Source organism: Chrysochloris asiatica, unplaced genomic scaffold (genome assembly GCF_000296735.1).
Source record: "Chrysochloris asiatica unplaced genomic scaffold, ChrAsi1.0 scaffold00095, whole genome shotgun sequence".
Classification (NCBI taxonomy): Eukaryota; Metazoa; Chordata; class Mammalia; order Afrosoricida; family Chrysochloridae; genus Chrysochloris; species Chrysochloris asiatica.
The window spans coordinates 4614497-4641141 of record NW_006408613.1 but is presented as its reverse complement, the minus strand read 5'-3'; the positions used below and the strand labels follow the sequence as shown (position 1 = coordinate 4641141).

The window sequence follows — 26645 nt, the reverse complement described above, 5'->3', positions numbered from 1 at the left end:
AGCAAGGTTGTATCATCTGCATATCGCAGGTTGTTAATGAGTCTTTCTCCAATCCTGATACCATGTTTTTCTTCATATAACCCAGCTTCTCGGATTATTTGCTCAGCATACAGGTAGAATAAGAATTATGATGAAGTCAAATCTCTGGTCTTAAAGTCTGAGAATAGACAATGACTAATAAGATTTTGAAAAATTAAGCAAATTATCTTGAATAATTACAATAAATATTAAAGGAGATAGGAAGTATCCAACTTTAAAAAGAAAATGTGAGATCCATTTTAGGTATTGATTTTCCCTGTTTATTCCATATAGCTACTCTTCCATCTTTATGAAGATGCCATAATGGGACAGTACTTAAGCATTGGCTGCTTACTGAAGGTTAACGGTTCAAACCTACCAGTCACTTTGCAGAATAATAGACCTGGTAGTCTGCTTCTATAAAAATTACAGCCCATGCAACCCTATAGTGCAGTTCTACTCTATCGAATAAGTTCGCTAGAGTCAGAAATGACTAGATTACAACAGGTTTAGTTTTGGGGATTTTTCCTCATCTTTATGAGGTTGCATTACTTTCTTGGGTTATGCTTTGTTTGTTTTTTTCTTTTACTGTGTTTTATTTTCATTTTTTTATACTTGTTGCAATTGAGTATTTGTCATAGTTGCAGCTACTTAGGAATAAGTTATCATCCAGTAAAATCTTATCAACTTGCAACCATAACTGTAATAGGAAAAGTCACAACAAGATTTCCATAAGTGAACCTGCAGAAGGATCATTAGCATTACTTATCTGAGAGTTTGTCATACTAATGTGGCTTGTGTGTTGCTGTGATGCTGGAAGGTATGCCATAGGTAATTTAAATACCAGTAGGGTCACCCATGGTGGACAGGTTTCAGTGAAGCTTCCTGACTAGACAGATCAGGAAGAAGTAGAGGGGGACCACTTCTGCAGGATTAGTCAATGAAAACCTGATGAATAGCAGTGTAACATAGTCTGATACAGTGTCAGAAGATGAACCCCTAAGGTGGGAAAGCACTTAAAATATGATTAGGGAAGGGCTGACCTCCTCAAAGTAGAGCTGACCTTAATGAAATGAATTTAGTAAAGCTTTCAGGACCTTCATTTGCTGATGGCTCTATGAAGCAGGACCTTCAAAGCTCAAAATGAGCAGAAACAGCTACAAATATCAATCAATAATGGGAATGTGGAATGTAAAAGTATGAATCCAGGAAAATTGAAACATCTAAAATGAAAGGGAACACATAAAAATCAGTATCCTAGGCATTAGCAAATGGAAATGGATTGGCATTTGCAATTTTGATCAATCATATGGTTCACTATGTTAGCATTAGCAAATTGAAAAGGAATGAGGTTGCATCCATTGTCAAAAAAAGCATGTCAAGATCTATCTTGAAGTACTATATTGCCTGTGATAAGATAATATCCATATGACTACAAGGAAGACCAGTCAATGCCATTATTTAAATTTATGCACCAACCACTAAAGCCAATGACAGTGAAATTGAAGAATACTACCAACTTCTTCAGTCTGAAATTGATCAAACATGCAATCAAGAGGCAGTGATCATTACTGGTGATTGGAATGTGAAAGCTGAAAATAAAAAGGAAGGATCAGTTCTTGGAAAATATGGCCTTGGTGATAGAAGCAATGCTGGAGATTGCATGGTAGAATCTTGAAAAACCAATGATTTCTTCATTGCAAAGGCCTTTTTTCTACACTTTAAAAGATGACTAAACATGTGATCCTCACCAGATGGAATATACAGGAATCAAACTGACTATATCTGTGGGAGGTGGTGGTAGTATGCTGTTCTGACTCAAAGTGACCCTCTATAGTGCTTCTGAGGCTGTAAATCTTTACAGGAGCAGAAAGCCTCATCTTTCTCTCAAGTAACGACTGTTAGTTTCAAACTGCTGACCTTTAGGTTAGTAGCCCAACTCGTAACTACTACCTACCAGGGCTCCTTAATATCATCAGCCCAAACAAGGCCAGGGGTTGACTGAGGAACAGATCATCAATTGCTCATATGTAAGTTCAGGCTGAAGCTGAAGAAAATTAAAATAAATCCATGAAAACTAAAATATGACCTTGAGTATATCCCACCTGAAACTAGAGATGGTCATAAAGAGAACTTGAAAATATCAAACCTTCATTTTTAAGTCTAGACACTATGAAGTTAGGTTTTTAGAGAAAAACTAACATGTTTTGAATTTATATTTAAGAAACTTTCTATTACATTTTATTCATACTTATATAATGTAACCATTGTTGTTGTTGTGATGTGCTGTGGAGTCATTCCGACTCATAGCGACCCTGTACAGGGTTTCCGAGGCTCTAAATCTTTACAGGAGCAGAAAGCTTCATCTTTCTCCTGAGGAACAACTGATAGTTTTTAACTGCTGATCTTGAGGTTAGCAGCCCAATTCGTAACCACTATGCTACCTTAATGATGACAAATTAGTAAGCAATGAATTAAGAAAACACTGAAAAGAAATTATCCATTCAGGGAGAAATTTCTGGAATATTACTTTTATGAAGCATGTGACCAGCTCACTCCTGCAACGCTGGATGGGAATGCCATATTGATATTGTTCATTTAACTTGAAGGTGCATATGGGCAATGTTTATCTTTGTGCTCATCCAGAAGATACCTTTAAGTAAGGAAGTTTATAGAACAATGGCATATGGTTATGTTGTTGTTGTTAAGTGCCATCAAGTCAGTTCTGACCCGTAGCAACCCTGTGTAGGGTTTCCAAGGAGCAGTATAGGAATGCAGAAATAGAGTGGTAAACTAGAGTGGACATGAAAAAAAAAAGTGGATGACATGCATGAGTGCAGTTTAGTTTAAAGGAGCTTTTCCTACAGAAGTATTGGGAGCCTGTTTACTGAAATAATGTGCTCAAACTGATCATATGCTTTTTAAAAACTGATTTGAAAATGGATTTTATATAAATAATTATAAAATGTCTAGATAGTGATGCATCGATCTTTTAACCTCTGTCAGGCTAGGAATCTCTGAGTGTACTTCCTCAATAACTACTTCTTTGATCAATTTATGCCTGGAAGTAGGGAATTTCTAAAATATGAATTAGTTGTAGAAAGTCTCATTCATTCATTTGTGCCTCCATAACTCTACAAATATGTACTGATCTAGGTTTTTGAGTCACAAGGATAAACAGGATAAGGTCTATGCCTGAATGGAGCCAGATTTCTAATAAGGGGGCCAAACCACAAGCAAGATAAAATACATGATGTAACTGAATATTCATGAGAGCTAAAAAGAAAAAGAAAATATGCTATGTGCAGAAGTAGCAGATATGGAAAGGCGTTATAGAATGCCATCTTCTGATATATAATACCAATAACTGTATTGTATATTATTTTATAATATGGAAAAGATGTGACAGAGACCTGAATAATGTGTGATAATAAGGCATATAAAGATCTGGGGACAGAGCTAGCCAGAACAAAGGTGACAACAAGTGTAAAAGCTGTAAGGTGGGAATAGGCTTGGCTTGCGTAAGGAAGAGCAAGAATGCCAAATGCTCAGGAAAAAGTAAAAGATAAGAAATATGGTCCAAAATAAGGGCAGAAGGATTGATCTTAACCTAGATCGTGGAAAATTTGTAGGCTAGCATAGGGAGTTTGGATTCTATTCTAAGTGAGTTAGCAGGCTACAGAAAATTTTGAGCTGGAGAGTGATAGGGACATTTGTGGAGTCATTCTTAAGGTCAAGTTCTCAATATGAAGATAAAAGTCAAAAGGTAAGCTTTATGTTAGGTCCTCTCAATTATTTTAAAAGTTTATTCTAGTTTAACCTTTAGAGTGGAGTGCCAGTTAAGTTCCCAAATCAGAAAATTCTGTATTTACTATTGTGTGTCATTGAGTCAGGTCCAACTCATAGCGACCCTGAATAGGGTTTCTAAGAGTGACAGGTGCATTTGGACAGCCAACCTTGCAGTAAGCAGTCCAGTGCTTATACTAAAAATACACACTACTTCCTCTTAAAATAAAATGGAGTGTAAGCACTAAGGAGGTTGCTAGAAGTTCTGGTACCCTAAGTATTAGCAAGGTACCTACAAGCCCTCAAGAAGGTAGTGAAGGTCTTAAAGTTTGAGTACAGTATCTCTGTTAGGAGCTCTGGTAGCGTAGTGGTTACAAGGCTGGCTGCGAACCTCAAAGTCAGCAGTTCAAAACTACCAGCGGTTCCACGGGAGACAGATGAGACTGTGCAGGGTCACTATGAGTTGGAATTTAACAACAACAACTATCTCTATTGAGCCTAGGGTCTGATGCAGGGTAAAGGGTTAGGTGACAACTGCTGGGAGTGTACAGTTTCCCCACTAGCACCTAGGAAAGGAGAAGATACCTCCAGGCCAAAGGACAGTCTGGGAAGAAACTTTAAAGGTCCAAAGAATAAGGAAAAACAGTTGATCTTTAATGTTGTTGTTGTTAAGTACCGTGGAGTTGGTTCCGACTCATAGTGATCCTGCGCAGGGTTTCCTAGGCTGCAAATCTTTACGGGAACAGAAAGCCTCATCTTTCTCCCCTGGAACAGCTGGTAGTTTTGAACTGCTGACCATGAGATTAGCAGCCCAATTCATAACCACTAGCTACCAGAGCTCCTTTGATCTCTAATGGAGAGGAGCAAAAGAATGTTTTGCAAAGGCTTTGATGAAGAAAGGGGTTAAATCAAAGCCTATGTCCTCTGCATTGTCTGTTCTTGATACACATAGTTGGTGGACATCTCATTCTGTGTCAACAGGGGCTGCTGTATGTGTATTCCAGTGCTCTGACTTGAAAGTCAAAAGATGCAGAGATTACTGTTCAATGCCTGAATGATCAACAAAACTCAGTTAGTCCAACAAAAAAGTCATATCATAATCTTCATAACATGGTGGTGGCTGTGTGCTGTGGAGTCAGTTCCGATTCATAATGACCCTGCATAGGGTTTCCAAGGCTGTAAATCTTTATGGGAGCAGAAAGCCTCATCTTTATCCTGCAGAACAACTGGTAGTTTTGAACTGCCCAAAGGTTAGCAGCCTGATTCGTAACCACTACACTACCAGATCTCCTTCTTCATAACATAGATAGTAACAAATTACTAAAAAGAAAATTCCTTTTGCTCTCTTAGGTCTTTCTGATTCCTTGTGAGATAAAAGAGAAATTTTTATTGTTAATTTTATGTGAAGTTTTTTTTTTTTTCTTTTTAATTAATGTTATTATTTTCACTATCTTTACTATTATAGTCTGTGCACAGGTTCAAAAACTCAAGAGATTTTTAGCTAGTAATACTTTCATTTAAGTTTAGCTAGCAATTCCTGTTTGTTAAATGAGTCATAGTTATAAGCGGTAACACCATTTGAAAACACTTTTCTAATCCCTATTTAAGGAGATAGTTGTTATTAGTTTCACCTTACAGATAAAGAAACTGAGGCATAGAGTACTAAGTATTTTATTCAAGGTCACTTAATCATTCAACCATTATGTTGTCCTGCCTCTTAAGAAATGCTTACTCAGCCTGTCATATTCCAAAGTAAAAGAACCTTGACCTGGTACTGTGACTACACCACACAAAGCAATGATCCATGCATTTTCTTTTGCTTCCTGGTTGACTTTAAAGAACTGTTTTTATTACTGATTCCTAAATACGTCAATGAGCTCTTGACTAAAAGAATGAGCTATTCTGGACTGAATTATATGTTGCCTACCAAGAAAGAAAGCAAGAACACGTACCTGTTGTAGTAAAAATGTCACTTCTGCACTACTTAAATCAGTACTGTTGTTGTTGTTAAGTGCCGTCGAGTCGGTTCTGACCCATAGCGACCCTGTACAGGGTTTCCGAGGGTGTAAATCTTTACGGAAGTAGAAAGCCTCATCTTTCTCCCGTGGAGCAGCTGGTAGTTTCAAACTGCTGACCTTAAGGTTTGCAGCCCGATTCGTAACTACTACGCTACCAGAGCTCCTTTAAATCAGTACTAGTGTCCATTAATTAACCGAGTTTTTCGAGGCCACTCAGAACAAGACTGTGTTCTTAAGAGTTTTCAATGGCTGAGGGTAGAATTGTTGTCTGCTTTGGTCATTGCTTTGTCCTCAGCACCTAAAAGAACACTTGGCACTTTGTTGCTGTTAAGTGCCATTAAGTCTGTTCCCACTCATGGCAACCCTATATAGGGTTTCCGAGCAGCAGCTAGTGGGGTTTGAACTGCTGATCTTGTGGTTTGCAGTCCAGTGTTGATCCTACAGTGTCACACCAGTAAGTACTTTGTCATTGTTTGTTGATTGAACCTATCAGTCAATACTTCCCAATGATTGGCAATGTAGTCTGAATGAAAGTTTTATCACTTGGGTCACTATTCATTACAAATTATACCCTATTTGGGAGGCTACATACAATTCTGGAATCATTTACACATGGATTTCAACCACAAGCCCCCCACTTAAGTGTACTTAAGTCAATGAAGGCTGTTGTGTATGGTTGGGCAGGTTGAACTCTGCACAAGATGTATTTTGCAGACAGACAACAACCCCAGCTCTGCTCATCATGCTGTGGTCAGGCTGTATCTGCCAGTGGAAAGGGCACGTCTTATTCATTTGCACTAAACAGTGACTCTGAACAGGTTACCTAATCACTCTGAGTATCACTTTGTGATGTCATGTGCCATCAAGATAACTTTGGAGGACCATAATATACCTATCCTATAAATTTTTTATAAGACTTGAATAAGATAATATATGTACAATGACTAAAATCGTATTTCACAATGGTTTTAAAAGCTATTAATTTAGCTAGTAAAGTATTCAATAATTAAGTTTTTAAAAAGTTTTTGTGTAATTTTTTTCACAGAGAAGTTTTTGCTGAGAGCCGTTGAGTTGGTTCCAACCCAAAGCAACAAAATGCAAGCTGTTGCTAACTGAGAAGAAAGGGAATACCTATTTTAATTATCAAATTTATTTGTTAATTAGACTATAACCCAATTTATTATAGGATGATTTTGGTCTGTGTCTAAGAATACCTAAACAAGAAAAATATCCTGAGTTTTAAAAACACTGTAAAGTAAAACAAAAAAATAATAATTGTGTGTGGGGGGGGGGAAATAAAACAAAACCAGCAATTAGATTAACAGCACAAATGATGTGTTTTACCCATCTACCACCTATTTGGTAACAAAACAAATTTGCTGTGAATTTCTAAGTAATATGAAAATGGAGATATACTGACTTACACACCATCTAGAAGCTCAAATCAGACAAACTGACCAGATAATATTTGGTACTAAGAGCTAACAAGTATTTCATCCAATATGTCTTAAAAAGGACATGAATATCAATGTCATTTATCATACAACTGGAAAGAATTCACACTAGAATATTTTGCTATCCAACCTTCTCAGAAAATGCCATCATAATTAACCAAGATCCTCTTGTTGTTACTATTAAGTTGTTAATGCCACTGAGTCATTTCCAACTCATGTTGTTGTTAAGGTGCCTTCAAGTCTATTCAGACTTACAGCAGCCCTGGATATGTGCTTATACACGTGGGTCTCATCAGATAGAATGCACAAGAATCAAATTGGCTACCTCTGTTGGAAAAGACAGTGGAAAAACTCAATATCATAGCCCAAAACAAGACCCAGAACCAACTGTGGAACAGACTATTAATTGCTCATACGGAAGTTTAGGCTGAAGCTGAAGAAAATTAAAACAAGTTTGCAAGAGCCAATATATGATCTTGAACATATACCACCTGAATTTAGACCATTTGAAAAAGAGATTTGATGTATTGGCACTAATGACTGAAGAGCAGAGTGCTGTAGGATGACATCAAAATCATCACAGAAAGAAATCAAAAGGTCATTAAAAAGACTGGAAAAACAAAAATGGATGTCAGAAGAGACTAAGAAACCTGCTCTTTAGCACAAAGATGGAAGCCAAAGAGATGAAAAGAAAATTTCAAAGGCTAACTCAGTTAGACAAAGTCAAGTATTATAATCAAATGTGCAAAGACCTGGAATTGCAAAACTAAAAGGAAAGAACACACTCTGCATTTCTCAAACTGAAAGAACTACCGAAGAGCTTCTTACCATCACAGACTCTTGAAATATTTAGAACTCTCCCTTGATACTTAACAAATCATTCTAACATATTTATCATGCAATTACCACTCACCTCATTAGCAGTGTCTAACCTACTCTTGTGTTAATGCCATATAGTCAATACAATGCACAGACTACACCAGCAAAATGGAGTCCTGAAGAAAGGTTTTCAATGTGCCTCATTCATGAGCTCTAAAGAATTGAGCAACATTTACTTTTCTTTGTAAAAGTAATTTTCATTTCATCTTTCTAAGGAAACTAAAAAAAGTATTTTTTACTTTCTCATTGAGAGAAAATATAAACTTATGTGAACTACTTCCACCTAATTCATTTCCTCCAACTTTTGTTATAAGATCTTCACCTCAGACTGAAAAGGCAATGTTTGGTGGTGGCATTATATCTAGTTTTAAAAAACTCATCAAGCTTATTGTAAAAAAAAAAAAAAAAAAAAAAAAAAATTATCAAAATCATCAAGGGGAAAACAAGGTTGAAGCTCAGGGAAAGTTTAACACAATTATTTTTCGCAGAGGAAAATGCTATGAAAGAAACTAAAATAACAACTTCAAGTCAGGGACCTTCTTTCTCCATCCTTTGTTTAAAAATGCCTTCTTTTAATAACATTCCTCTTTCCAACAAAAAATAAATATTTTTAAGAGGGAAACAATTTTTTAATAATTTCTACAAATTAACAATAATATGGGTTCAATCTCTTGTTGAATGCATGATGTAAAAAACAAAACTGTTTTGCTCTATTGGTTATTATTAAAATATTTCGCTTGTGGGAAACTAGATGTGTATGTGCGTTATTAACTATGCAAAGGCATTCAACTATGTTGATCATAGCAAACTATGAATAACATTTCAAATAATGGGTATTTCAGAACACTTCATTGTACTCATGAAGAATCTGTACACAAAGAGGCATTTGGTAGAAAAGAACAAGAGACTAGGGAATGGATTTGGGCAGTGTTTTATTCTATCGTGCATCCTGTCAGCCTGAGCTGGAGTCCACTCAACAGCACCTAACAACAGTAACAGATGGTATAGTGGTAGACTGATAGACGGTGCTGGGCTTGTAAGGGGCCTGGGACTCCAGGACTTCAGGAGTATTGTGGTGGCCAGTGAATCACCGAAATGTCTGAATGATTGAAACATGTGACAAAAACAATTACTTTCGCATCACTATGTTAACAGAATGATCCAGACCCTTTAGGCATACCTAATCAAAACTACTATTTCTCCCTCCCCCCGCCCCTCCATTCATTATGACCTTACCTTTGCATCATCTCAGTTACAGAACCATTTTCTTCCCAGTGCATCTCAGAAAGCCAACAGCCATTAAAAACCCAGGTGTGGACCGCAGTGATTGCTGAACCTTGTTTATAATGTAACACTGTTTAACATTCTGATCTAACTTCTAACATTGTTAAGTGCTCTCAAGTCAGTTCCGACCCATAGCGACCCTGTATAGGGTTTCCGAGGAGCAGCTGGTTTGCTTAAACCACCGATCGTGCAGTTCAGATGACTTTGCAGCCTAACGCATTAACCCACAGAGATGCACCAGGGCTTCAACTTCTAAAATAGAATGTATCAAATGATCTCCATGCTCCTGAAGTTCTCTCAATGCACTGAAAATTACCTCTCTGCTTAACACGCAGGAAACAGACTGATGTTGCAGGAAAATAGACATGTTGTCTTATGGAGAATGCAGTCACCACGCCTTTAGTTTCCACGTGGAGGAAATTCCCAAGGGTTGTATTTCTCATCTCTGAATTCTATTCCTGTACCCATCCCCCTCTCCCCTTGGGTGAAGGAGGAAGGACTTAACTGAGTGAATTTGGGAGAAGCATCTTCCTTTTGGAGTCCCTGGGTGGTGCACAAGTTTAACTTGTTTGCTACCTGGAAACGTAGTGTTTTCAATCCATCCATAGTGGTGCTGTGGGTTAATGCGCCAACTGCAAAACCGTTTAAATTGCAAGGTCTGCAATTCAAGCTCACCAGCAGCTCCTCGGAAACCCTAAACAGGGTTGCTCTGGGTCAGAACCTACTCGACGGCACTTAGCAACAACAACATAGATGCCTCAGAAGAACGATCTGATGACTATTTCCAAAAAATCAGCCATTGAAAAACACTATGGCATACACGTCTACTCAGATATACATGAGGTTGTCACAAGTTGTAGTCCATAGGTTTTTGTTTCTGATTATGTTTTATCTTAATATTCATTCCCCTTACATGTGTAGGAAAGTCCATTCTGGGTTCACTCTCTTTATAAAAAAATTTTTATCAGATTTTTGGTGTATACAAGACAGGTTCCTTCCTATTCAATAGTTTCTATACGTAATATTCCGTTTATATCAGCATACACATTATTTCTGTTCTATTTCTTCCACTCTTATTAATTGACAATTACTTCCCCACAAACTACTCATCTATTCTTTATGGTAACTGTTGTTCATTTGCTCTCATATGGATCATTTTTTAAAAGGCATAGTTCTCAAGGTGAAATTCTTTACTTTTTTTTACCTAACCTGCTGTTTTACGTATTGAGTACTGCTATGATGGAAACACTACAAAAAAAGGCAGTTTTAACAAATGGAAGTTTACATTCTTACAGTTGATAAGGCTAGACGTCTTAATTTAGGGTGCCAGCTCTCGGAGAACGCTTCTGTCAGCTCTGAAGAAACGTCCTTCTTTTGAATTTCTACTTCTGGGAAATCCTCATTTGACTTACTCTCTTCCCCCATCACTACTTGCTTAGTTGCTTGTTTAATATCGTTTGTATCTCAAAAGAAGGAACCCCAATGGGACAATGGTTAAGTGTTTGGCTGTTTAACACCAAAAGATAGGGCAGTTCAAACCCACCAACCACTCCACGGGAGAAAGCATTTGAAGTCCTGTGGGGCAGCTCTTACTCTAACTTAAGTTTTTTGTTGTTGTTGAGTGTCATTGAGTCAGTTCCCACCCATAGCAACCATGTATAGGATTTCCGAGGAGTGGTGGTGAGCTTGAACCGCTGACCTTGCGCTTCAAACTGACTTTGCAGTCCAGCGCATTAACCCACAGCATCACACCAGGACTCCTAAAGGGACACTATTAGTTGGAATCATCTGGAATGCAATGGGTTGTATCTAAACAGAAAATGACTTAAGAAACCCTTTATACTAATGTTGTCTCAATAACATAACAAGACAAACCCATTCTCACTTGGGATTATAACCACAGGTATGCTTATCCACTGCCTTTGAGTTGATTCCAACTGATTGCAACCCTGTAGGACACAGGGTCCAGAGGCTATAAATCTTTACAGGAGCAGAAAGCCTTGTTTTTCTCCCATGGAGTGACTGATGGGTTTCAACAGCTGAACTTTTGGTTAACAGCCCAACACTTAACACTCTGCACTACTAGGGTTCCTTAATCACAGGTATGTTGTTGTTAAGTGCTGTCAAGTTGGTTCCAACTAATAGCAACCCTGTATAGAGTTGCCCTGGAGCGACTGGTAGGTTTGAACCATTGACCTTTAACCCACAGTGCCACACCAGGACTCCATAGAGGTTATATGTTAGGATTTACATCACGTATTTTTGGCAGGACACAATTCTTCTCAGGGATTTATCCGGTCTCAATGGGTCCAGTAAGTCTTTCTGGGTTCACTGTTTGCTGAACCTGCAAATAGAAACATTCTTCTGAAACTATTTATGTCAATTAGATTTAGGATGAGGCTTACAGTGGGTGGGAAAGTCTATCTAAAATTTGCAAATCCACTTAAATAAACTTAAAAACCATTGTTTCTTTCCTAGCCATTGTTGAAAATAAAAATGGTATTTTGGAACCCAAAGATAGGAATTGCCAACTTTATGTAATGTGGCTACTGACAAAACCTTATGCATCTATGATGTTTTTAGTTCAATCTGTTTGATTATTGTGCCTATTGTTTCAACTGGTTCTGAAGTTGGCAAGAGTACAGTAGGCAAAATTATATACTAGACCTCTTAAATGCCAGTAAGCACATACTTTTGAATTTTAAAATGAGGTTTTGTTCATGAAAAAACAAAGGAAGACCCAGCAAATGTGTTTGAATGCTTTTGCCTAACATGCCCTCTAAACACTCTCCAGCAGGAAAGTACGACAGTAGTCTCCAGGAAGCAGAGCAGCTACAGCTGGCCCGGAAGACAGACCAGGGAAGAAAAAGAGGAGACAGAGCAAAGTGCCTCTCATAATCAAAGGCACTTTAATACACGTGTATAAATATAAGTGACAGCCTTACTTAGAAAGTCTGAGCTAGACAAGGCTCAGGAATCATCCAGTTCAATGCTGAGTTACACAGAAAAAACTAGAAATCTTCTGACTCCCCAGCCCAGCCCATTTCCCATGATGGAACTCTTCATGGTTGAAGAACACTCTAGTATTCTACTGCTGAGAACAAATGAAAAACATACAAATGTAGCAAGGATTGGAGGAATACTGGCATTTTTGCATGTGTTTATTCATCTCAGCATAAATTGACACACGTACATAAAAAGGTTTTACAGTATTTATGCCTAGGATTACAAAACAGAAGTGTTAATAAATATGTTAGCTAATAACACGTATAATAACAGCTGACCTGAATTGTGCCTTAAACAGGTATACATTGTTTTTAACATAGGGCGACATTTTAGTGCTATTTGGTTTTTAAAAGCTTTGAATAGATTTAAACTCACATTAGAACACATCTAGCCCCCCTCCCTTAATTTAAATCAATTTGTGAAGCATGTATGAGATTTGTGAAGTGCCAACTCCTATGCAAGGGTACTGAATGCCACATAGCCCAGGTGTATTCCTGGATTTGGAAACAGTGAAATACAGTTGTCCTTTGGTATTCCCGAGAGATCTGTCCAATATCTTCTTGGATAACAAAATCCTCAGATGCTCAAGTCCTTTATATATATAATGGTATATTATTTGTATATAGGCTATGCACTTCCTCCAGAAATACTTTAAAATCATCTCTGTATTACATTGCCTAATATAATGCAAATGATATGTAAATAGCACTTTATGTTCCCTCTTAACCTTTGAGGGATTGTTTTGAACACTAAATTGTTTCCCCCCACCAATAATTTTTATTTGGTAAAATCTACTGCAGATGTGAAACTTGAGAATACAGAGGTCCAACTGTACATAATGTGGCTACTGACATCCGATGCATCTAAAATGTACATTTCCATTTTTAGTTCATATCATATCATCTCATGAATAATGATATTGCAGAACAAAGAAAAAAATTAGTAAATGGACTTCTTAATCCAAAAATAAAACTGTAAACTAGGAAAGCATCTAAAAATAATACTGAACACAAAAGAGCACTTTTGTTTACATTACTCTAATAAGATGTTAAAATAGATTATGTCCTGAATCTTAAGGCAAAAGAAGCTCAAAAACACATTCAATGTAAAAATCTTTTACAGAAAGTTACTTAACAGTGCAATAGAATAAATGACTTCTGCTAGAATTACTAAACTGACACTAGAAATTAACAGAAATGCAGTAAATGATTTGGTTCCTACTTATTTGCAGCAAAATTGATGCAGGTTAAGAGTTTTAATTACGTAACAAAATAATTTCCACAGCACTCATTTTCTTAAAGGAAAAGAAGCAGATGTCACCATAGACAGAGAAAACAAATAACTAAAAGTTCAAATCCAAGTTCCATAAAGCTGCCAAGAGTCAGTGTTGGGAGTGGTTCTCAAGGCAAAGAATAAAAACAGAAAATGAACAAGTTTTAAACTAGTTCCTTTGAGTTCCAAAGAAACCTTGCTTACAATACAAAAGTCATTGTTTGCTAACTAACCACCCTTTCCCCCCAAATACAATTGTTTTTTCATGTATTTGGAAATGTCAGTGTGCAGGGGTTACTTAACTATATGGGAATTTTGAATGAATGTCATAAATGAGCTGTACTCATTTTTAACTCACTTTTAGCTGATTGGTGATCAGGAATATTTTTGCAGCAACTGTTTGTTTGTTTTTTCAAAACAGTGCTGGATTCAGAATTAGAACACCACATTTATATGACCGAATCCTACTAGGAGCAGCAGAGCTCCAGTGGTAAGTCTCAGAGACTGGCAGAACCCCACCCAGCATTCTCCAAATGAAAGCTCTTTGAGTGTATGGCTCTTCAGTTCATTTAATTGATGTACACCCTGATGACTCCATACTCAGGATTGTTGTCAAATTGATCAAGATTCATAGCAATACTATGTGTTCAGGGTAGAACTGTGCTCCAGAGTTTTCTAGGCTGTGACCTTTGGAAGCAGATGTCCAAGCCAGTCTCCTTAGGTGCTTCTGGCTGGATTCGAACCACCAACCTGTCAGCTAGTAGTCAAGTTCTTAAACATTTGTGCCACCCTTCATTGGTTAAAAAACAAAATAAAACTGGTTATTAAGGTGTGCTAGGCCCTCTAGCATTTATTTGCCTTTAATGTGATATTACTGCTTGGAAATCCCCATGATATATAATATTGTCTACGTTTCAAAATTGGTTAGTTAGACACTCATTAGTTATTGATACTAATTCACTTCAGTCATCCTTTAGGTTTCCTGGTATACTTTGTTTTGAGAAGATAAGAGAAAAACCCTGGGATTCTGCTGCCAACCCCCACAGGAAGAGATGTGATGTCTAATACAGATATTCCTTTATTGCAGGAAATGATTAAATACTAAACAAAAACTCCAACTGGGCATGTTATTGTGTGACAGCCAATATCTGATATCTAATACATACTTCTAATAGCTTCTTATGTGAATGATTTTACTTTAGAACACTAATTTTGAAACAGTAAAAATCATTATTTTCAGTTATTGGTTATTGTAGAACAATATCTCAAGTAAAATCACAGTGATAATATTTTATGAATTTGATATTTAAAATATGAAAATATTAGTCTGGCCCCATTTCATATCAATGCCTTAACATAAATAATAAATTTCTAGAGAAAAAAAGTAATACGATATGAAATGTGCATTTTATTAAAAGAACATTATTTGTTGCCTTTGTTATAAGTATTTTTTCTAGTATAATTTCTCCAGTATACCTTTATAAAAGGCCAATAAAGTCAAGCAATACAAAGTCTGAATTTTTCTTTCCTAAGATGATTAACCAAGTTGCCAAGATACCCTCTCTCAATTCTTGAGTAATCCTTAGCAAGCATACAATTCACCAGAATACATTCTAACTGAAATCACAAATTCCATTCCTTTAGAACATGCATAGGATTCAAGATGAACATTTCTAAATATACTTAACTGATACCTTTCATAACCACCAAGTCTCAAAAAGCATAATGTATTTCCAAATCATCCACTGGTTTCTACAGAGATGACAACTCCAATCACTGGATTCACTAGCAAGTTAATATTAAGGTATGCATGATTTCATCCAATTATGTTACAGTAACTTTAAATATGTATATTTTTTAATAGAAGAAAATGAATGGGATTCAGAATCCAGATCCGTTAGCCTGCCTGTGACTATATATTTATTTTTACTCTTAATAAGTATTAAGTCTTCTCAATACATATGTGGAAAGTAAAATATTGTATCAAATAAGGAGCCATCAATTAACATGTTTTTAGTTCTTGCATTCTGGCATACTAAAGAGTTTCATGTTAATTTTATTGGGATATGGGAATTTGTAATTAGGTTAATGTAGCTTACTTACAAAATCACAAGAAAAATGTTATTTCCCATATCTTAATATGTCCACTACCATCCTGCCAGTTTCATGGAATGATGCTTCTAAAAATTAATCACCCTTATCAGAATTACAAAATACTTACTTAAAACACTGTAAGTGGTGGGTTCAAAATGGGTTGAGAGGTTTGCTGCTTTTAGAGCTGTCAAAAAGACACAATTTTACCCTTCCCTTTTTGTTTTCAGGAATATTTCAACCCATTATACAAAAATTAAAGTTGAGTATAGCTGGCTATAGGTTCCTCTTAAAATAAACAATCATCCTAGTCAGGAAAGTTTATCCATTCAAGATATGATCTTCTATAAGTATTTACTCGCCAAAGATTAAAAATACAAATAATGGTAAATCATCACTTTATCACTAACATTTCTTTGACTTAAAAATGTTAAATTAATCTCTGTTGAAGAGTGAGATGCAACTGTTCTTAATGTATGTGTCCACATCTAAGGTGTCATATCTGTAAAGGAAAACTTACAATGCTTACAGGGTAAAATATCATATTGGTAATCAAAGATTTTATCTTTAATATCTACTAATCTTTCTTTTCAGAGTTGACTCAACCAAAACTTAAAAATCAGTGGCATGAATTTACCCTAAATTAAAAAGATTTTAAGAGCTTAGTTATAATTTTAAATTTCTAGATAAAAAAAGAGAGAAAAGGAGTGTTTAATCTTCTTTAAGTGATTCTACTAACAGTTCATGTTGGCCCACTTTATAATCCTTATTTATTTCCATAACCCCTAGGTTCCTGCCTGGCATTCTAATCCTGTGGTAAGCAACCAAACCCACTGCCATGGAGTTGATTCCTATTCATAGTTACCCTTTAAGACAGGGTTTTAAAGTGTCCCATAGTGTTTCCAAGGTTTATGATCTTTATGAAGCAAACTACTTCATCTTTCTAGAGAAAAGGCAGGTGGATTGCTGACCTTTGGGTTAGCAGTCAAGCACTTTAACCACTGTGCCATCAGGGCTCCTTTGGTAAGCGACAGGTACTCTTCAAAACCTGAATCTGGCCTACTTAATTTCACTCCGGAGCTTGAGTACACCCTGGTTACATCGAGATCCCACGCACAGTAACTTGGAGCTGAAGTTTAATCTTTTGGTTCCATTGGCTTCTCCCTTAGGAATCCTATCTTATTTGAAAGGTTATCTAATTTGAACACATCCTACATCTTGTGTCCTCGACCTACTAAGCAAGGAGAAGCAAAGGGGAATGCAGAGGAGGGAAGCTGATTTTTAAATGGTATTGCAAAAATGTCTTCAAGGCCCTATGACAAGCTTCTAAATTCAAGACGTTAAAAATGATCCAGAATCCCCAGCAGCCTACTCCTACAACTCTCTCCGCCCTTTCACCTTCCCTTTCCCATTTTGAGATTTCAGCCCACGTGGGTTGTTTCCGTAGTCCCAGAGCTGACCTAGGGAGATTTCTAGCTGACCTCGGCCTTCCCTATGCAGTCCCCTGTTCCCCTTTGTCCAGCTTTTCAGGCAAGGTGAGCACAAATGGGAAAAGCACGCCTCGGGCATCGAACGGGGCTTTGAGCAATTCCAGCTCGAAGTTGCCCTTCTGGCCTCCATCGTCTCCAGGCTCTCCATCCTGGGAGAGGACAAAGCGCCAAGTGCCCGCACGGTTCACACAGTAGATGGTGCCTTCTAAGGCCGCGCACCGGAAAGGCTGTAGGCCCGAGAGTCCACCCGGAGGCCGCAGGTTCGAGGCACATTGACTCCACTGCTTGGCCAGGCAGTGATAGCGAAAGACATTGACCCCTCCGCTCGTAGCGGCCACCGCCTGGAGATCGCCGCGGCCCCCGCAAAGATCGAAGCGATAGATGAAGCCCTTGAGGGCCACCATGTCGGCTGACCGCTTGCGGCTACTACTACACGGGCACTCCTGCCACTCGTCGCGCCGGGGATCGTATTTGAGCAGACGGTAGAAGAGCGATCCCCCAGACACGTAAATCTCCCCGTTGCAGGTGGTAGCTTCGTGGGCTACAGCGAAGGCGCCCTTGGGCAGTGGGGCCACGGAAGTCCAGCGGTCGGTGCGCGGGTCATAGCGCTCGACGCTGAACAAACACTCGCCGCCTACAGCATATAAATAGCCGTCCAGGGCCAGCAGTTTGAGCTGCGAGCGAGGCTGGCCCAGGGGTCGCACTGTGCTCCAGCTGTCAGTCACCGGATTGTAGCAGAACACCTTGTCTGAGAGGCGGGCGCGCCCCTCGGGCCCCCCCTGCAGGATGCCCCCTGCCAGAAAGAGGTAGTTGTAGAGCACGCACATGGCACAGCCCTTGGCGTTGGCGCCCTCGGGAAGCCGAGTCAGGATCCGCCACTCTTTGTCCGCTTCCTGGTAGTAGTAGATGACAGAGTCGCTGTGGCCATCCTCGTCCTCTGAGAGAGTTCGGGCGGAGGGCGGCGGTGTGGACGGCGGCTCTCCGGGAGACTGCGCCGCGGAGGTGGCTGCGGCAGAAGGGCTCTGCGGCCGGCTGCTCTCCCGGCTCTGCGGCCGACTGCCCACACGCTCGAAGACGTCGTTGATTTCCGCCGCCAGGAGGCAGCCGCGGCCGCTCTGCAGTCTGCGTTGCAGAATGAGGTCTCTCTCCGCGCCGGTCAGGCGGCCATAGACGGCCGGCTCGCGCAGCACTTCGAGGTAGTGGTCACTCATGAAGCGATAGGCGGCCTCCCTGAGTTCACCAAGCCGCTGCTGCTTGGCCAGGCACAGTACCTGGTAGCAGTTGGCAAGAGTGATCTGCGTCCTCATGGCGTCCATGGCGCACTGCACGGCGCAGGGCATCTGCAGGAAGCGAGCGCCAGCTACCACCTCGGCGACGTTGTCCTGCCGCACATCCCCCATGCGCCCAGTGTACAGATAGTCCACCAGCAGCCGCAGCGCCACGTAACTCACACCCTTGATGCGCAGAATCTCCCGCGACGAACGCGCCCTAAAGTAATCGCTCTTGGCGGCCAGTACTGTTTTGTGCGCCTGGATGCGGCGTCCGGCCACCTCGATCACCAAGTCCGGTTCCTCCGCTAGCCCGCCGCCTGGCGGCGCACTGCTGGGATAACGGCCGCTGCCGCCCCTACTCTCCTCCCTGGCGCGGTTCGGCGGCGGCGCTTCTCCGGGCGGGCCTCCAGTCTGGACACAATAAGTGACAGGCGGAGGCTGCGGCGTTAGGCTCTCCCCCGGCTCCCTCGGCGCCGCCTCTTGCTGCGCAAGTTCTTCGGACGTGGCACTAGCGCTGCAAATTTCCCACTGACTCTTCACCACCCGGCTTCCTCCGAGAGAAGATGGGGAGGCTGGTATGTCCTCCGCCGCCGCGGAAGACGCGGTTGCACAAGACTGCGGTGGAGACTCGTCCCCGGAGCTGAAGCACAGGGAGGAGCTGAAACTGCATGGTGTTTGCGCTAGGGACTCAACGCCTTCTTTTCCGTTAATTCCGGTCCCCTGGTCCTCTTCATCTGTGTCCAGCTGCTGTAGGCTGCTCTCTCCAGAAGTCTCAAGGGCGTCTCCCTGACCCCCAGCCTCTGTACATACTCCATTAGCAAAGGCGCCCCCAGGCTTTGACCCACTAACGTTGTTGTCACCTGGGTAAAGCACACAAGGAACTACTGAGTTCTCCATGGTAGGGTTTTTTCTTAGTTGCTGCCCCCAGTTCAGCAGCTGTACATAATCGCCCTGACTCAGGCTGGTCAAGGTTAATCGTTACTCTAGGTTTTCTTGCTTCACGTTTTTTTCCTGGCACGTGATCAGATTTCACTTCAGTTTCCACACTTTTTGTTTGCTCACAGGCGGATCCCCTTTTGTCCTTCACACACTTTCTTGCAAAGAGGGGTGTGTCTAGTTCTAGATGCACTCTGTTCTGAACTTTTGAACCATAATAAATGTTAATGTTATATGGCTATCTACTAAGAAAGTCTTCATGAATTAGCCTCAATGCCAATTTGGTATTGGTTTAATTAAATGTACAGGAACGTCCTGGAACTACAATGGGTATTTCATTTATAGTTCGGTTTCTGTAGAATTGAGTTATCAACGTGTCTCTAACAAACCAGGGCATGCCACTTTTGTGAATCAATATTTACCCCGTTTATCACTTTACATTTGACTCTTCATTCCATTACATTTCAGCTGCCCATAGAGTCAACAAATCTGAGTCAGACGGAAACTTTAGACTCTTGATTTTTATCTCTTTTTCTGTTTTTTATAGAATCGCCCAGTGAGTTTTCATTTTGTGACTCCCATTTGTGATTCTGCTTTATGAAAGTATCTTTGTCCTATCCACACTTATCATCTGAGCAGAGAAGCAACAATCCATAATTCACTTGCCATGTGGGTGCTTGAAATAACAATTATTGTAATCATGTGAATGGTCTTCCTCATTTATCAATCATGAACCTTCCTTTGCAGTTTCCTTTGTTGGGATATCAGGTGTTTCCGTATCATTTCACCATATTTTTCTTGTTCCTGTTTATAGAAGAAAAAGAGAAAGTGTTTGAATTTAAACATTTTTCAACAGAATTATTTTGTCTTAGTAGAGCCCACCATACTTCCTTCCACATCTTTCAGGTTACAGAATGTAGATTTGATAGCAAAAGACATTCTCTGAATATTTTGATGACTAGGATTTTCATCTCTGGATATTTTGATGACTAGGATATAGAGGGAGCACTGGTGTGGTGCTAAAAGGTGAACACTGGATTGCTAACCACTAGATTGGTGGTTCAAACCCACCAGTTGCTCTGCAGAAATCCTAAACAGGTCACTATAAGTCAGAATCGTCTCAACAGCACTTAACAATATCAACAACAGGATACACAGAATTATTTAGGTATATAAAAAATGATGGCCGTTTAGTAGTCTTCCTGTGATTTTCATGACTATTAAGAGCCCAAGTCAGGCAATGAACATTACCAAAAGTTAGGGTCTTAAATATATTATGTTGTTATTGTTGCTAAGTGCCATCAAGTCAGTCTTCGACTCCTAGTGACCCTGTCTAAGGTTTCTGAGGAGAGGCTGGTGGGTCTGAGCCTTGTCGTTCAGATCAACCTTGCAATCCAGTGCATTATCCTGCAACACCACACCAGGACTCCATATATTGGGTTGGACCACATGAAATAGCTAGTTTTCATAGGCCAAGGGAAGTTAAATATCAACAATTCCATATTTTCAACCTAATAAAAAATACATAACCACAGTCTCAGGGAAACTAAGGTCATCTGGCATAAATATTCCACAAAACAATGTTCCACATCCTACTTAAGTGAGTAGTGAATGGAGAGCTAAACATTTGTGGGCAACTACTTGACTCTCTCTGTCGGTAGCAAAGAAAAGTAAAGAAAATCAAAGATGCAAAGAAATAATTTGTCCAAAGGATTAATGGACCATGTGAACCCCAGGCTCCACAACTCCTGAGACCAGAAGAACCAGAGAGTGCTCTACTACCAATGGTGACTGCCCAGAAACAGATCACAGTAATAGGTACTGGATAGACTAGGAAAAAAAATTGTGGAACAAAACTCAATCATTAAAAAAAAAAAAGACTAGACTTACTGGTCTGGTCTGGTAGAAACTGGTGGAACCTCGAAACTATATGGCTGATACCCTTGAAGTCCAGAATTTAACTCACCCCTGTGGCTTAACTTTCAGCCAACCAATAGGCCTATATTAAGGTGAACAATAACACCAGTGAGGTGCGCACTTCTTAAAACAATTAAGCCATATGGGATCAAAAGGGCAGCATTTACCCAGGGATAAAGCTCAGAAGGCAAAAGAGGATAGGAAGGAAGGACAAATGCACATGGTAAACACAGGGAGGAAGTGGAAGAATGCTACTGTGGGGATTGCAATTAATGTCAAAAATTAAATGTGTATGAATTGTTACATAAATTTTCACCCAAATCACATATATGTATATTTGTTGTTGTTGTTACATGCCATGGAGTTGGTTCCGACTCATAGTGACGCTGCATAGGGTTTCCGAGGCTGTGAATCTTTACTGGAGCAGAAAGCCTCATCTTTCTCCCATGGAACAGCTGGTAGTTTCGAACTGCTGACCCTGAGATTAGCAACCTGATTAGTAACCACTACACTGCCAAAGCTCCATATATCTTCAAAAAGTCCATGGAAAGAATCTCTTAATTATATTTTTCCATGAACTTTTTGAAGCCTCGTCATATATATATATATACAGGAGTCCTAGTGTGGCACTGTGGACTAATGTGTCACACTGTAAAGTACTTGGACCTGTATGGTCACCAGCTGCTCCATGGAAACCCTATATGGCGTCGCTATGGGTGGGAATCGACTCCATGGCATTTAACAACAACAACAACATATATATATAATTGCAATTTCCTTTTAATGAGAAAACAAAACAAACCATGACTAGGCTCTGTCAGTTTATAAACATGTAACATTTTTCCTTTACTTTTTTTCCAACCAATTATTTTAAATTTAGTTACAACAAATGTTTGGAGAAAGGCGCTGAAGGCACTTCTCTGGAATTGGTTTCCTCCAATGACATACATTGTGGATCCCCAGGGGATCCAATTCCTAAATCTGTTTAACTGGTTGTTCTTGAAATTGCTTATCTGATAAACCTCAGAGAAGCAATTCTCCAAATAACCCAAATGCAGCAAAAGAAATGTAGAAGCCAGAAAGATGTGTGTGGAAGGTAGATGGGGGTACCCACTTATGCCTGAATTAAAATAATGTAATTTGTAAATTGGCAAAACCTTCACTGAGACTCCCTAATCCACTGAATGGAGACTTAAAGGCCTTCTGAGTGTCACAAGGGGAAATCCAAATTGCATTTTCACTTTCTAAAGAAGAGAATGTCGGGGGTAAACAAACAAAAATCTACAAGCTACAATTCAGAGCTTGTCATTGCTGTATAGAATAGAAGGATGTGTTCAGCGTACAAATGAAATAGATCAAATGATACTAACTGCCCTTTACTCTGCATCACTCTTCTGATTTTATACTTCTCGTACAGATCGTGACCTAGTATCTAAATGCTCAGGGTTGAGCATTACATACCAGGTGGTTCTGCCCTTCCTACCAGTCACTGAAAAAGCTTCTCCATTATTCTCAAAAATTAGTGTTTTGACATTGGAAATTCAAGACATTCAATCCTCTCTATATGTCTGATACCTTCAAACAATGATATATGTATATTTATTTTTTGCATGCTCACTATGTGTAAGGCACTGTCCCAGGATACAATGTTAAGAAATTGTGAGAGTAACCTGAAACTCTGATCCATGGGGTGTGTAGGTCATAGACAATACTTAGCAGAACAGAATGCTCTTGAATGTTTACTCAGCTGTACACCACCCTCACTGTAATGTCCTGCTTTCCACTGGTGCTATAGTCAAGGAAATGGAAATGAACACTGGCTCACAGAGATGAGAGTGGAATGACAAATTGTAAAACCTTTAAAGATGTTACAAGGAAAGTTCACTGGAATTCTCCCAAGGGTTTCAGAAGTGTTTTTCTAGTGAGCTAAGTTATTCCAGGGAAAGTTAGATAAAAATTAACCCACCAAAACCCACTGTCAGTGAGTTCTTTCAGTTATAGCAGTATGCTTTAACCAGTGTGTCACTAGGACTCCCTAGATAGAAATTAAGACATATTCGAATATATTATTAAATATATATCAAACCAAACTCACTATGTGCATAGAGTCAATTTCAACTCATTAGCAACATTAACGATTCTGAGGTGGCAAATCTTTACAATCAAAGAAAGCCTCATCTTTCTCTCTTGGAACGGCTGGTGGGTTTCAATGCCAGCCTTGGTGTTAGCATTCCAGTGCTTATCCTACAGTGCCACCAGGGCTCCATATGAAATATACATGCATATACCTTAATATCTGAAATGAAATCAGAGAACTAGCTTGGTTATTTAGCTCATCCTTTTCATGCCTCGTCTGTAAAATATTACTAGAAAGTAACAGCATTTTTTTTTCTCTCCTTTTCGTCTGCTAAAAAAAAAAAAAAAACACAACACCTTCTAGGGTTTCTCTGATATCACTCTGATTAGAATGTGTAGAAAAGCCTAAGACCTGAGAAATAGCTCTGGTAGCACAGTGGTTACGAATCAGGCTGCTCACCTCAGGGTCAGCAGTTTAAAACTACCAGCTGTACTGCGGGAGAAAGATGAGGCTTTCTGCTCTTGTAAAGATTTACAGCCTCGGAAACCCTGTACAGAGTCGCTATAAGTCAGAACCAACTCCACAGCACATAACTACAACAACAACAAATCATCACAGATTGAATAAGGGAACAGAATAGAGCATATTGAAATGCTTAGTTTTAGAACTTTGTTCTTTAAAAATCCTTCAGAATCCGTCCCCGGAGAAGGACATCATGCTTGGTAAAGTAGAGGGTCTGCAAAAAAGAGAAAGACCCCCAACAAGATGAATTGGCACAGTGTCAGCAACAATGGGCTCAAGTAAAAATTGTGAAGATGGTGGATGACCAGACAGTGTTTTGTTCTGTTTATAGAGTTGCTCTGAGTTAGAACTGACTCCACAGCACCTAACAACAACAGAATCAACTTAAAGCTAAAAGAACCAAGGTGATAGTATGTTTTGTTGTCACTACGATGAAGAAAAATGAACTAAAAGATACATATAAATGATAAAATACGTATAAGATAGTGACTAGGCCGAGAGAATCGGTTCTTCTTCCAGCTACTCCAAAGAAAGTATAATTGTTATGTATCTCTAAAAATTGTGATTCTGGATTTACATCACCCTGGTGTGGTGCTGTGGGTTAATACGCTGAACTGCGAAGTCTGTTTGATCACAAGGTCTGCAGTTCAAGCTCACCAGCTGCTCCTTGGAAACCCTATACAGAGTCACCAAGAACCCGACTTGATGGCACTTAACAACACAACAACAACAACAAAAAGTAGTTATTGTAAGTATTCTTAAATTGTTTCCTCCTGAGGTATATTTCTAGTACAGATAATGATTTGGCAATACTCCATCCTCGCTTTCTCACCTTTCCCCATGTACCCCTAAGCATGTGTTACGAAGTAAGTGGGCAGGGGCCATGAAACAGCATAGCACAGTTATACCAATCCCACTGTGATCAAACTATATAAATCTTTTAGCAATCATTCAACAAGACAATCAGCTATAGGTACAAAAAATAATCGAAGGCAATGACTATCTGTTTACCATATATTCATTAAAATTGGTATTGGAACATCATCTGTGACTATGATGTCAAAACAGTGCCAAGAGCCATTTCCTAATGTTGTTGTTGTTAGGTGCTGTTAAGTCAGCTCTGACTCATAGTGACCCTATGCACAACAGAATGAAACGCTCTTCGGTCCTGTGCCATCCTCACAATTGTTAACACTTGAGCCCATTGCTGCTGCCACTGTGCCAATTCATCTCATTGGGAGTCATTCTCTTTTTGCTGACCCTCCACTTTACCAAGCACAATGTCTTTCTCCAGGGACTGGTACCCCCTGATTATATGTCCAAAGTATGAGAGAAGAAATCTCTCCATCCTGGCTTCTAAGGAGCATTCTGGCTGTACTTCTTTCAACACAGATCTGTTTGTTCTTTTAGCAATCCATGGTACTTTTAATATTCTTCTCCAACACTATAACTCAAATGCATTAATTGTTCTACAGTCTTCCTTATTCATTGCCCAATTCTCACATGCATATGAGGCTATTGAAAATGTCATGTCTTGGGTCAGATGCACCTTAATCTTCAAACTGACATCTTGCTCTTGAACACTTCTAAAAAGGTCTTGTGCAGCAGATTTGCCTAATGCCATACATCATTTGATTTCTTAAATGCTGCTTCCATGAGTGTTGATGGTGGATCCAAGCTAAATGTAGTCTTTGACAAGTTCAATCTTTTTCCAATTTATCTGGATGCTATTTATTGATCTAGTGGTGAAGATTTTTGCTTTCTTTACATTGAGGTGCAACCCATATTGAAGGCTGTGGTCTTTGATCTTCATTAAGTATTTTAAGTCTTTTTCGTTTTCAGCAAACAAGGTTGTATGATCTGCATATCGCAGATTATAAATAAATCGTCCTCTAATCCTGACACCAAGTTTTTCTTCATATAATCCAGTTTCCTGGATTATTTGCTCAGCATACAGATTGAGTAAATACAGTGAAAGAATACAACCCTGACACACATCTTTGCTAGTTTTAAACCACTCCATATCTCCTTGTTCTGTCCTAACAACTGCTGGTGTATGTACACGTTCCTCTCTTTTGGTGTATGTACAGGTTCCTCCTGAGCACAATTAAGTGCTCTAGAATACCCATTTTTCACATTATTATCCATAGCTTGTCAAGATCGATACATGTGAAAGCTTTTGCATAGTCAATAAAGCACAGATAAACATCATTCTGGTATTCTCTTCTTTCAGTCAAGATCCATCTGATGTCAGCAATGACATCCTCGTCTGAATCTGGTTTGAACCTCTGGCAGTTCCCTATCAATGTATTATTGTAACTGTTTTTGAATTAACATTAGTAAAATTTTAATTGCATGTGATATTAATGATATTGTTTGATGATTCCCGCATTTCATTGGGTCTCCTCTTTTTGGAATGGACACAAAATATGGATCTCTTCCAATCATTTGACCTGGTAACTGTCTTCAAAATTTCTTGGCATAGATGAGTGAATACCTCCAGTGCTGCATCAGTTTGTTGAAATATTTCAAATTGTACTCCATCAATTCCCAGAATCATGTCCTTTGCCAGTACTTTCAGTGCACTTTGGACTTCATCCTTCAGTAAAATTGGTACTTAATTA

General features: G+C 39.3%; 1 protein-coding gene across 1 annotated transcript; it reads right to left on the bottom strand.

The window, feature by feature from the left end:
- Window positions 1-17300: 17300 nt before the first annotated feature.
- KBTBD11 (kelch repeat and BTB (POZ) domain containing 11) lies at window positions 17301-24863 on the bottom strand. Its single transcript, XM_006866722.1, has 6 exons — window positions 24854-24863; window positions 22580-22666; window positions 19512-19709; window positions 18952-19429; window positions 18335-18897; window positions 17301-18235 (listed from the first exon to the last, which is right to left on the bottom strand). The coding sequence occupies exons 1-6, from the start codon at window positions 24861-24863 to the stop codon at window positions 17301-17303; spliced, it is 2271 nt and encodes a 756-aa protein (XP_006866784.1).
- Window positions 24864-26645: the final 1782 nt, after the last annotated feature.